General features: G+C 37.3%; 1 protein-coding gene across 2 annotated transcripts in view; it reads left to right on the top strand.

Annotated features, from left to right (window-relative positions):
• The window catches only part of LOC134354985 (phospholipid phosphatase-related protein type 4-like), an 89,612-nt gene that overhangs the window by 56,307 nt on the left and 19,396 nt on the right, over nt 1-13,909 (top strand). Inside the window, exons 5-6 of one of the 2 annotated variants that reach the window (XM_063064580.1) lie at nt 4,677-4,806; nt 12,079-12,274. In XM_063064580.1, the coding sequence (XP_062920650.1) occupies nt 4,677-4,806; nt 12,079-12,274 (326 nt within the window). The remainder of the gene's footprint in view (nt 1-4,676; nt 4,807-12,078; nt 12,275-13,909) is intronic. The other variant, XM_063064581.1, reaches the window with a different exon arrangement.

The following is a 13,909-nucleotide window of genomic DNA, read 5'->3' as shown; positions in this document are numbered from 1 at the left end:
AGAATTAAGTTTTTTTAATAGCATAATAACACAAATTGATTTTTCGATGGGCAATCAGAAGATATATGGTCTAAAAGCAGTATCACAAAGCACAACATTGTTGTTGCCACACTATTAATTTTATCAAAGAAAACACAAATCTTTACATGGAACAGCAGCAACACACTTCCTGATAACAAGGGAGGGTCCTCCAAGCCTGTGACATATGGAGGCCTCCATGCAGGCCAGCAACATGAAGCAGCACACAAGCTATGTCACTCATTCTCTGCATGATAGCCCAACAAACAGGGAGCCTGAGGAGTCCATCATCTGTCAGCAACATCTCCCTGTGAGTGGCTGTCTTAGTGTTCGCAGTCACTCTTCTTGCTTTGAACTCCAGTTGCTGACAATCCTCTGTTGCCCTCCCTCGACAGCCTGTTCTGTGCACTCATAATTTCCATTCACCGCTCTGCTCAACCCTGCAGTTACCTTTTAGCCTGATCAATGAATGGTACAGTACCTAAATCACACTACCACCAACCATCCTCATCACATTTCTGTGCATTGTCCCACCAGATTCTCTCTGAATCATAGCCAACCTTGCCTCCATTCCCCATTAAGCTTCTGTACTCCTGCTCCCCTGTTCTCTCACTAATCCCCAATTCACTTTCTTGCACCTGTGATGTGCAATCTAAATGATTCCCTACACTAGTTCCACAACGGCACCATCCAGTGATCCTCACATAAAAATGGTGCAGGCCTCCCAAATGGAAGCAAGTTTGAAGACTTTTCCTGCAGCTACACAATTTTAAACCTATTATTTCATAATTGTGATTTTCCTATGTTGAACCTCTGAAAATCTTACACAAGCACAAAAACTGAAGTATCATACACTAATAATGCATGTCCCTTGGTGAGCTACGTTCTTCTTTTATTAATTTTAGTTAAAACTCCCAATGCAAGAACTTCAGAAATATTAAATTGGCACTAAAAATCCAGCGAATGGCAGTTCTGTGGACAAAAATGCCTTGTTAATAAGAGAGGTCAGAAAAGAGTAACCAATTCAAATAACTATATGTTGCAACACTGGGTGTGCAGAGGAGTGTCTCTGAACACAGAGCTCATTGAACCTTGAGGTGGATGATTACAGCAGCAGAAGAACATAAACATATACCTAGTGTTCACCTTAGTAGGTAAAGGAGTGTATTACTTAAGACCCAAAAATGTGATGATTACATGGAGCTGATCATTACGAGCTAGCATGTAAGTGACATCTATATCTCCTGTACACATTTTCTCTTCTATTTATTTTCTATTTCATCATCATTTCATCCTGTGATATCTAGATTTTATTTAAGTCTATAAGCTGAGTCTGTGAGTCATCATGTAATTTATTTTATACCTCAGAATGTATGTCATTTGTGCCGAACATTTTGGGTGGGATTTGCATCAGTTCCTAACAAGTTAAAACTAGTTTTGACCTTAAATAATTAATAAATATAAATAATTTTAAAATATCCAGATATTATTAAAACAAGGATGGACTTTGAGTGATGTTGTAGAAAATACTAGTAATTTTAATAGCAAACAGAATCCATATATTTGCAGTGTAATTAATACTCCTTTGACTTCATGGTGAGAATATTCCAATGACCCACACGGTGTAATTTTGACTGCAGAAATGGTGCAGATCTAGGGGAAATTCCATACCATGGCAGAAATGTTTATCCTGTAGGCTTTTAGCATTTCCTAGCCAAATTGCATAGGGAAATGCAAAAGAATAGACGACAAGCTTCTTGCACCATCAGACTCTTGCCGAATCTTAATTTCTCTGCTCTGTCCATGCAATAAAATAATAATCCACAAATTGAAATTAACACAAACAGTGTTAATTATTAATTTCCCTGCATAATTGGGCTGCAATAATATGAAAATAGCTGTCCCTTAATGAAGAAAATTCTTACCCTTTCTCCTGCTTTATTAATTCATCAATAATACAGTAAATTAATCTTTGCTCTGTCACAACAGTATACCTCTGTCCCTATATTTCATACATATATACATATGTATACATAATTATAATCTCTTCCCAACCATTTGTGTTGATCTATAGTTCAAAACTTGTTCCAAATTAGGCAACTGTTTTACATTCATTAGGAAAGCATGGTGGTGTTTGGGTGTTTTGGCCTAATGATGTCTGTAGAAGTGATCAGCGAAGTGGAAGCTGGCTAGGTATGCTGTGACCCTTTACAAAGTGCAGAAGCTGGCCTCATAACCCAGGTGCAACCTGTTCCTGTGTTTGAACCCAGAGCACTTGCTGGCTTTATCTGCTCGGTACAATTTCACACAAACAACATCAAAACAAGTCATTTGATGTCATGGCCAACAATTTCTTTGCATCTGCCTGTGGTACCTAAGGAGATCGCTATCAGCACTCAGATATTTTTTTATAATGCATTGCTCTTATCATTAGAATTCCTGCACCATTTTTCTTTATCATTGTGAGCTACATTCCTCTTTTATTAAACTTTAGTTGATACTCTCAATGCAAGAACATCAGAAATATTAAACTGGCACTAAGCCAACCAGAGTTAGGATCTAAAGCTAAAGCACCAGTTATTTCTGCATAGCCTTCAAATTTAAAACACAAATAATAAGGTTTTAGATGATTTCTGTTGAAAGCTTAAGAAATGCCATTTTACTTGAGTGAAGTTCCAATATATAAATGTTATTGTCCTTTTTAGTATTTAAATTACATGGTGAGTAGATTCATGCATTAACATTTCTTAAAAAGGCAGTTAGTCAACCTTGTGCAGTCAGCCATCTCAGGAATTTTAGCTGTAAGTAAGTTACCTGAGTCTCTTTTTCCATGAGTTCCTAACACCGCATTCTGCTATTGATAAGATTATAGTTACTACGATAGTAAAGAGTTTAAATTCTGCAGTTTAGTTCATACTAGGCACCGGTTAGTCCATTTTATGCTGAGTGCACTAATTCCATTCAAGTTTCTTCAGAGTTTGAGGAAGTGACCTCTGCATCAAGAGTTCAAAGGCAATACATTCAGAGCTATCATCTGTCAGTCTGACTCCATGCAGCTAATGTCAGAATAAGCATAGGGAGCATATCAAGCAGTCAAAATTATCAGTAGTTTTAGGCTGTAAACATGTCCACACTTATTGTATGAGAGGGGAACCTTGCATTGCTTTTCCCTCGGTAGACAATTGAACTAAATACACTGCTTCTGATCCTGGGAATAATAACTTAAAATGTTTGCTTACTAGCACAGAGTTACAGAACTTCCAATGGAATAACTTCTTCCTTGAGATATGGATGAGCTTAGTGGATATAGGGATAAAGTTAGAGGATACTGGAACTTTCTGCTATATCTCGAGATGTGTCTTCTGATATTGTCGGGTGTTTTGAAAAGAAACATTAATGAACATTGTGTGAAAATCTGCTGGTGACGGTATGCAACAGGCAATGACAGTTTATGAAATCAATCTTAATGTTTATACTACACATGAATTATTTGTGTTGCCTCAGGGAGTGACTATGAAGGTACCTTTATTCATCAATTTATGACAAATTGCTTTTTCTCTCCCTACTGCTCCTTCCTTCTACAATTCACATTATTTCCTCTATTACGATGTGCACTTTAACTAACCGCTGGCAAATTTTACAACATAACATTCTGCAAAATTCTCTTTGGGTTTCTAGAGATACAAATGTCCAATCAGGATCTTCACTGTAGAATAGAGACCAGAAGCAATCAGCAAATGGTATCTCCACCTGCTAAAACAGATTACTACAGTAGCTGGCAACCTGAAATAAAAAAATATAGAAAATGCTGATGATAACACTAAACTTGAAAGCTTTGGATTTCTCTACACCATTTTGATGGAAGGAAGCCTAGGCTAAGTTAAATCAGAGGCCCAGATGCAACAGATGTTAATGATAAGTCATTTATATGTGTAGATTCATCTCTTTTAAGAAAGGAAGTGAGTGTCTACTTTTCAGTTTTCATGCTTGCATATATTGAAAAGATATGTACTTTTAAGGTAACAGATAGCAAACTGAATGTTAAAACTGAAGAATGTAATTTCAATTAAAATCAAGTTTTAACCTTGTAACAGTGCTGGGGTATTCGGAGGAAGAGTAGATCTTTCATCTCCTCAGGGTTGTTTTGTCATTCAGTAAGATCATGACTACTTTGTGATCTAATTCTGTACACCTGGCTTTTCTTTAAACATCTTTGGTTAAACATAATAAGGGAAAAGCCAGGTGTACAATTAACCTGTCATGAATTGCCATTTCTTAGTGGTCAGTAAGTTTTTCTACAGAACAACTATATCTCAAATCAAGGAAGAAGCCTTCTGAACTAAAGAGTGAACAATCAAATAAGATATTCACATTGAATCAGAAACATCAGTGTAAATGCATACATTGGCAAGTTCATGAACACACCCTTTCTGGAGTTGAGTGGTTGGTCAACACTGTCTGGCATGGTTGCCTGATGAGGTTTTCTAAGGTACTCAACTTTTTGAGAAGAACCAAGGAAAAGAAAAGTGAAACTGAAGTTGAATAAACTCTTGAAACATTGTTTTGAGAAATTATAGGGAACGTTTCTCAAGGATTTTCAATTGAAGTATGCAATCTGATGACTTGCATAATACGTCTAACGATCCTTGTCATTGCAGATTATGATAGGTGAAGGTATTCTTTACTGTTGTCTGACAAAAAGAAGAAATGGAATAGTAACCGAGGCGAACATCAACGCTGGAGGCTGTAACTTCAACTCATTCCTCCGACGTGCCGTCAGATTTGTTGGTGGGTTCAAACACTGGTTACAGCATTTAGGTTCAAGTATCACTGAATAATATGAAGATAATCTAGAGATATAGAGTTCTGTTTGCATTTTTTTGCTGCCAAAAAAAAGAGGTTGATAGGCTTTGTGTTCACCAATTGATTCAATGCAGGAAAGGATCCTCTATATAGTCAAACATATTTGAATTTGGCACTAGCAATTAGATGCAGTAGATGAGAAATTAGATTCATCTGCACCGCTGTTTCATGTGTAAATTGTGCACAAACCACATCATCATTTCTGGGTGAGATTATACATGTGGGGAATATGATCTGAGCAAATATGCGTGTGATGCACATTGCTGCACATGACATTTTCCGGTATCTATTTTAGTTCACTTTGATGCTATGAATTGTGCACTTACAGATTTACTCCATTCCTGTCATAAGCTTGCAACTGATGTCTTTTGCTTGAATACTAGCGAAACATCTAGGGGTAGGATTAATAATTAAAGATTTATGTTTTGATATCAATGTCTTGGACACGGCATCTGCTGGCATCTGTTTTTGTTGCTGAGGTAATGGAAACATCACAAGTTGCCCCTTCATTTTCGGAGCTTTTTTCTACATTCTCCTCAGAGCTACATGCTCTCTTAATGATTCCACTTCAAGTGGTTCTAGATGGAAACTGTACAGGTCCCATCATAGAATACATTTCTGAGTGTAAAATTCCTTTTCCACACCACAAGTCTAAACCCAATAGACTCTGCAGATGCTGGAACTGTAACATACTTTTAACAACGGGAATGCTAACATAAGCAGAATTCTAACATAACTTTTTTCCAACTTCTTGAATATTTGCTGGAGATTTGACTAGGTTTAGCAGTGCATATTTTATGCACATAAAGAGGGTGAAATCTAATTAGTGGCAGCTACATTTTCAAAGTAATCTACAACCATATATTTAGGTGACATTGAGAGAAAGCTGCTATCTCCTGGTAAGTTAGTTTAATACAATTTGATTCATGTTTTACTTTTCAATGGCACCACGGTCTAAGCCAGTTATTCCATTGAGTAGCCACACAGAAGACTTTACCAGCAGGCTGTTTGGTAATGTGGCCCATTCTGTGGGTCAGCCCTCATTTACGTAAATCCAGTGGACAATAACCATCATCTGGTAACATGATGGCTCACTCACAAAATCTTAGGCTCCCCCCTTTGACCCATCTGACACAGACACAGTGTACATGTCCCACGTGCTGCAGGTTTCACCCCCATACTCCTGTTGATGACTTTTCTTCATCCACCATTTATACGTTTGATACACTTTCTCTGGACCCCTTGGCAGATACTTTTGCAAGAGTACAGTGCTTGCTGCCTAACCACAGTCTTGTGAATTCTTGTAGACCATGTGAAAAGTGTTCCACGTTAAAAATCTTGTTGGGCTGACTATTATGTATTTAAATCTGAAAAATGTGCAAGAATGCCCCTGTTCTGTCAAAATAGCAGTATGCACATATAAACTGTAAATTATATACTACTTTTACAACAAGAATAAATTAATTTAAAAAGAATATTGATTAGATTTTATCAAAAGGCATGTACCTATATCAGTATTATAAGAAAAGATTGGAAATGCAAATGAGAAATTTGGTCCACGGAATGGACCAATTGTGATGCTTCCATGTGTGCAGTAGAGTAATGCCAAAATTTCTGGAGGGCTCTTTGGACAGGGCTAGGTCTCTTGAAAGATCAATAACTGTTATGGTTTCCATTGCTTTTAGTTGCCTTGTCAAAGACTCTTCAAGTATCTTGAATGCACTGTGCACCATGTACAGTAGTGAATGTAACTAGCTTTCACTTATGCTTATCAAGTCCATGCGTGTGTGTGTGTGTGTGTGTGTGTGTGTGTATGTCCACTCACATTTTCAGATATAATGCTTAAATTTGCATAATGATTTGTGCATGGCGCTCTTAAAGTGCAAATAAAAGCAGAAATCAACATGGTTCTTCCATTAGCATTAATCATTACCCCGCTTCACTGGAAATTAGCATCCATTTCTCTGCTTCACTGGAATTGCCACCAACCGTTAACTCTATCTCAGTAACAGCAAACCTCATCTGCTTATTGGAAGCATTGGAAACAATTTTGCTTTTCACCCTTTTCTGGATTTTCAGTTTTAATCAAATCCCTTGATCAAATCTTATGGGTTTCCAATACTATCCTTTGTCTTGATCCTCTTCCCCTTCAGAACGTACAGCTAAGGTATCATTTCCAGTATTATTCAGCCTTTCATTACCTCAGTAGATTAGAGATTCTTTTTGCATGAGAGTGAACAGCAATAATGGATGACCTGAACTCTGTCCTTTCCTGTCCTTCCCAACAGCGATTTTTCTATGGGGGCTAGGAGAAAAAAGATGAAAGATGCCTAATTATTTTATTCTTTGCAGCATAGCGGTACTGTAGGTAATAATGAAACAAATACAAACCTTTTTATGGTGTGTTAATCTGAATTTATATGAGATAATTTTGATTACCTAACGAATGAATGTGAATTTTTGCGCTAAGATTAGGTGATCAAAGGAGTCCGTTACCTATTAGCGCACATTACGTTGGTGGCTTTAATTGCTGTTTACCACCTTTGTATTGTTCCCTGCTGAAAGACTCCACCCCTTCCTGGCCTTTCACCAATCCAGAGGCCTCCCATTATTTCACACCCCATTTGCGTGTTGCCATTGGAAGAGGCCACTAACTGATACAAATCCGACTTGGATAATAAGCTGTAGAATGAGGAACCAGCAGCATTGTTGTCCAGTGATATCAGAATTTCATTGTTTCAGCAGGGTGCACACTCCCATAGAGCCACAGCTTCCTGACATAAAATGCCACTAAGTACCGGCAGTTACACCTATGGCTACTGGCAGCATCTCAAACAATCCAGAATGTTAGCTTGGATACAGAAGTAGTTCAGGGAGGAAAAACATGGAGTAGAAATAAATGGGTTAGCTTGACACACTTTTGTAGCTGGAGCATTATAGGAAGCAACCCTGGCTTCTCATCATTCACATTAACAGCTTTGGTGAAATGATAAATTCCATGCTTCCACTTTCAATGTGGACAGTTTACTGTAACCACTCAACCTACCAAGCAGCACTTATTTAGAATGTGGGAAGAAACCAAAACACCCGGAGGAAACCCACATGTTGAACTTGAAAACCCTACATGTTCTGACCTACAGACAACGTGGGGATTGAACTCCGGCATCCTGAGCCATAATAGAATTACGCTACTGTAATAGCATTACGCTACTGTGGTGGTCAGATAAAGCAATTCAGCAAGTTGGAAGCTGGAGTAAATTACAGGGAAATGAGAGGTTATTCACTTTTATATAAGATAAGAATTGTTTTTTGTAATAGTGATTTATTTACTGACCATTGAGCAGACTCAATGGGCAAAATGGTCTAATTCTGCTCTTGTGTTGTAAAATGCTGCTGGCGTTTAGGGCAGCAATGAAGGTCCTCCATCTCTGGTGGTGTTCAGGGCTTCCTTCATTATGTCAGTGGGTTCCTCTTGGTCTTTATCACTGTTAGTCATGCAAGTACTGAGTGCAGACTCAGGTATACCATTGTGCTCAGGTGTAGAAGGAAACTTGCTGTTTCCATAACAATTTTGTTTTGTCAATCAGGGTTGTTAGCCCTGAGCTGAACCCCTGAACCAGGAGGACCAGTGGCCCACTATTAGTCTGACCTCTACCCTTTGACCTGTTTGGCATGGGTGATCCTACCAAGAGCAAAAGCATAAAGCCCTGCTCCACCCAACATAGCTCTCTGGGTCATTGAGGTATGCAAGGCTCCAAACCCTACTACAAAGTTGTGGTCCTCTTGGGGGTTTTGTAATGGTGAGAAACTATTAATGTCAAAGTGTACAGTGATACCAGCATGCTGCCTTATGAGATGTAGAAAGTAAGCATACAGTATAGCAAAGAATTAAGAAGGGTTTGAAGTGTTGGGTATAGATTCCATCTCCATAATTAAAGATGGATATATATACAGTATCTATGTAGGCAGCTCAATTGGCTGAATGGCCTATGGTCCTGTCTTATGGTCCTATATTTGTCTTGAAGTTAGTGCATCATGAATTCAGTAGAATGATTCCAGGTATGAGGGAATTGCCCACAAAGATGAGTTTAAGGGAGAATCTGTAGTCATTGGAGTTTGGAAGAATGAGAAGTAATTTTAATGCGGCTTAAATGATTGGAATTCTCCATTTCTGAGAGCTGTGGATGCAAAGCTGCTATCAAGTAGTCTTTTGGACTCTAAGGTATTTGGAAAACAAAAAAAATCTTAAGCCCCATTAGACCATAAGATATTGGAGCAGAATTAGGTTATTTGGCCCATCAGGTCTGCTCCACCATTTCATCATAGGTAATCCAATTCTCCTCTCAGCCCCAATCTCCAGACTCCTGCCTTCTCCATGCATCCCTTCATGTCCTGACCAATCAAGAATCTATCAACCTCTGCCATAAATATACATAAAGACTTTGCCTCCACAGCTGCCTGTGGCAAAGAATTCCACAGATTCACCACTCTCTGGCAAAAGAAATTCCTCTTCATCTCCATTCTAAAAGGGCAACCCTCTATCTGAGGCTGTGCCCTCTGGTCTTAGACTGTCCTATCATATTTAACATCCTCTCCACATCCACTATCAAGGCCTTTCACCATTTGATAGGTTTCAATGAGGCCACCCCTCATTCTTCTGAATTCCAGTGAATATAGGCGTACAGCCATCAAATGCTCTTCACATGACAAGCCATTCAATCCTGGAATCATTTTTGTTAACCACCTTTGAACCCTCTCCAGTTTCAGCATATCCTTTCTAAGATAAGGGTCCCAAACCTGCTCACAGTACTCCAAGTGAGGCCTTATGAACGTTTTATAAATTTTCAACATTACATCCTTGCTATTATGTTCTAATCCTATTGAAATGAATGCTAACATTGTATTTGCCTTCCTCACTACAAATTCCTCAACCTGCAAATTGAATTTAGGGAATCCTTCACAAGGACTCCCAAGTCCCTTTGCCCCTCAGATTTTTTTATATTTTCTCTCCATTTAGAAACTAGTCTACACTTTTATTTCTTCTATCAAAGTGCATGACCATACCCATTTCCTAACACTGTATTCCATCTGTAATTTCTTTGCCCATTCTCCTAACTTAAGTCTTTCTGTAGCCTCTCTGCTTCTTAAAAACTACCTTCCCCTCTACCTATCTTCATATCGTCTGCAAACTTTACAACAAAGCCATCAATTCCATCATCCAAATCATTGACGTATAAAATAAAAAAGTATTGGTCCCAACACCGATCCCTGTGCAACACTACTAGTCACCAGCAGCCAGTCAGAAAAGGCTCCCTTTATTCCCACTCTTTGCCTCCTGCCAATCAGCCACTGCTTTATCCATGCTAGGATCTTTCCTGTGATACCACGGGGTGGTAGATTGATAAGCAGCCTCACGTGTGGCACCATGTCAAAAGTCTTTTGAAAATCCAAGTATGCAACATCAACCAATTCTCCTTTGCCCATCTTGCTTGAAGAATCTTCTTCAAAGACTCCAACAGATTTGTCAGGCAAGATTTTGCCTTGAAGAAACCATACTGACTATGGCCTATTTTATCATGTGCCTCCAAGTACCCTGAGAACTCATCCTTAATATTCGACTCCAACATCTTCCTACCCATTGAGGTCAGATAGATTGGCCTGTAGTTTCCTTTCTTCTGCCTCTCTCCCTTCTTGAACAATGGAGTGACATTTGTAGTTTTTCAGTCCTCTGGAACCATTCCAGAATCTAGTGATTCTTGAAAGATCATTACTAATGCTTCCATGATCTCTTCACCCACCTCTTTCAGAACTCTGGGGTGTACTCCATGTGGTCTAGGTAACTTATCTACCTTCAGACCTTTCAGTTTCCCAAGAACCTTTGTGTCTGAGTCAGTTATCATCTTAAGAATACTGAAGAAAGTACACAGGATTCCATGGCCAAATCATGTTTAGTTTTATTATCATAAATAGAATCAAAGTTTGGAAGTAAATTACATAGCATAGCTATAATTATTTAATACAAGTTTCTACCCGAATTCAAAATTTTGGAAGCATTCTCCAGGATCAAGTAAAATAATTTTAATTGCTATAGACTTATAGACCCATCTATTCTGTGCCGAGTTACAGAACGTACATTTAAATCTATTAATTTTATACTTGGAAACATTTCCTTTAACATACATCTAGATTTAAGAGCCCAATTCAAATATTCTAAAAACTTTTCATGAAAGTGAAACTTATCATGCTATGAATAGTTATCCATGTTGTTTAAATCTGCTGCACTAAAGCATTATATTGTGTCCCAGGGTATAGTTTGAGTGTAACAACACAGATACACAGAGATCACAATGTTTGCTGAATGTTCTTTGAAATTTTTCTCAGTGCAGTATACAGGATTGTAAACATCTGAAATGTATAAATGACTTACAACATCCTAAACAAAAAAAAGTAAGGAAATTGACTATTTTCTTCTTGTGATTATCCTAGCATTAAATATTAATTAATGCAAATAAATAACACTTTTCATTTGGGCTCAAATCCAATTTAGTTTTTCTTTTTTTTTCAATAAAATGTTATTTGTCATACAAATGTGTTGTTCAAAATCTATTCCTATTTTAGCAGGCATATTTTACAGTGAGCAATATGCTCAAAGTATTGTGCTTTTTCTAGTGTTTAAAGAAGAAAATGAGAAATGGGGAAAATTATTTAATGGAGAAACTTTCTGCACCAAACTGATGTAAATAAGTAAAAGTAATCATTTTCTAATTCTTTAGTTGTGTTTCTTATTTTTGCTGGAATTCTTAATGAAAATAAACTATGTAAAAAATATGTAAAAACGTCCTTTGTGTGTAATATATTTTAACTATTTAGCTGAGTTTACACAGAATGTCGCAATTCCAATTATTACCTTTAATAAGAAAAATTGTAGAAGAAAATATATCTGGCTTAACATAAAATATTGCAGTAAAATTGTATAGAAGCAGGTATATGTCTACTTTGCACAATTTAATATCAACTCTTAAATTCTCTCTGTTTGGACTAATAATGTTTCCAAGTGGTATTTCGGTATCTTTGATATTATTGCCATTAATTCACTGCTATTTTGGGTAAAGACAAATGTGCAAAATGATTTTGAGTTAGCACCAGGAGATTAAAATGCTCATGCTAATTATTTTTGATTTCTCTTGAGTGTTCTAGGAGTTCATGTGTTTGGCCTTTGTGCCACTGCTCTCATCACTGACATTATTCAGCTGTCAACCGGGTACCATGCCCCATATTTTCTTACAGTGTGTAAGCCTAATTATACATCGCTAAATACCTCCTGTGAAGAAAATCCATACGTTGTGGAAGATATCTGCACAGGATCTGATCCTTCTATCATTAACGCTGGCAGGTTAGAATTCACATTTTATTTTATCTATCAAGAAGCTGCTTATTTTCTCTGTGCTTGATATAAGAATATTATACACCACTGGTTGCCTCATTTCAAAATTAATGCACAAGAATAAGGCATCTTTCACTTCATGGTTATTAAAGTATTAAAACACACTTAGATAGGTTCATTGCAAGGTTTTCTATAATAAAAATGACCTTACCCTTCTCTCAGGAGAGCTCTCAAGTACTGTATATTGAGAAATTCCCCACTGTTCTTTTTCAATAGTTGTAACTCACTTAGGTAAATTCAAGTCAGAACTATTTTGTATTTTGGGGAATGTGGTCTATAAAACAATCTGAATATTTTCTTTACTCTGGCTGCACTGAAGCCCGTAGCAGTGGTGGCCAGGAAAATCTCTAAATGTCAGGCATCTACATTTCATTTTTATTCCTCTCCTGTCTTGAGACATTAAAATCAATGTCATTGTCAAATTAGTTCTGAACAATCATTATTATATGTCAAATGTCCATGAAGAAAATTTCTACTGTAAGTTGTTATCCTCACTGAGCCGGAAGGATAGATTGCCATTCCATCAAGTGTACAAAATGAACAATATCTCCAGGAAGAATGATTAATACAACTTATTGGAAGCCATTGTCCATAAGGGTAGATGTCAGTATTGGAAACAACTATGTTTCATTTCATTAAGATGTGTGCCAGGCTGTTCCATTTACATAAACTAACTGGCAGTATGAGGAAAGAATCTGTAGAAAGATTATAACAGTATCAGCTTCTGACACCAAAGCTCAAAAAAAGTGGTGAAGAATTTTGTTCCTGTTCATTAATGATTGAGGAGTACAGAATGTGAAGTGTACCTTCGTCTCCACAATCATTTCCACTGACTTACTAAATTAGAAAGCGCAGAGCGACAACCACGGGTGGTGCTTATTCAACATATGTTCAAGGCAAACAAGACATGATAAACTTAGCTAGCAGTAGCTTGAAATGATTTGAATAGAGCCTGAATTTTGCCTTGATGCAAACAGTAAGAATGTAACAATGACTCTGTCACTTGCAAATTTCCTTTTTCATTTGCAAAATTAGTCATAATTAGTGGTAGCAATGTAGTCATGAAACTGAGAGGAAATCTTCATGCCAAGTATTTGAATGCAGTTAAAATTTTAATTATCAAAACTGAAAAAAAAGAGAAAAAAAGTTGACTTGGTGCTCATCTGTTGCTATTAAAGCTGGAACTGAGTAATGTCAACAATTCTATACACGATAACTACTGAAGAAGATTATGATTTAATTGCAACAACATTTATTCATTTCTAAATGTGACACTTCGTCACTGTTAAAATGCAATCAACCCTTTTAGACAGTAATTAAGTGCAAGTAATATTATTTCTCTAAATAATGGGACTATGACAGGATGAAGTTACTGATCATACTGATAAAGGCTTGTTTCCAAGTGACTGCCTACTTCATTCATGACATCAAGTATGGAGACAAAATGCATTCCTTTCAATCCTTCCTCCTGCAGAACCATCTTGTTACATTCTAGATGCAGGGATTCAACCCATGTTTGCAGAGCCCTCAGCATTGTCAAGGACCCTTCCCATCTGTCCCACAATCTCTTTGACCTTCTACCAG

Source organism: Mobula hypostoma, chromosome 12 (genome assembly GCF_963921235.1).
Source record: "Mobula hypostoma chromosome 12, sMobHyp1.1, whole genome shotgun sequence".
NCBI lineage: Eukaryota > Metazoa > Chordata > Chondrichthyes > Myliobatiformes > Myliobatidae > Mobula > Mobula hypostoma.
The sequence above is the reverse complement of the archived record's forward strand: the minus strand, read 5'-3'. Positions and strand labels throughout refer to the sequence as shown.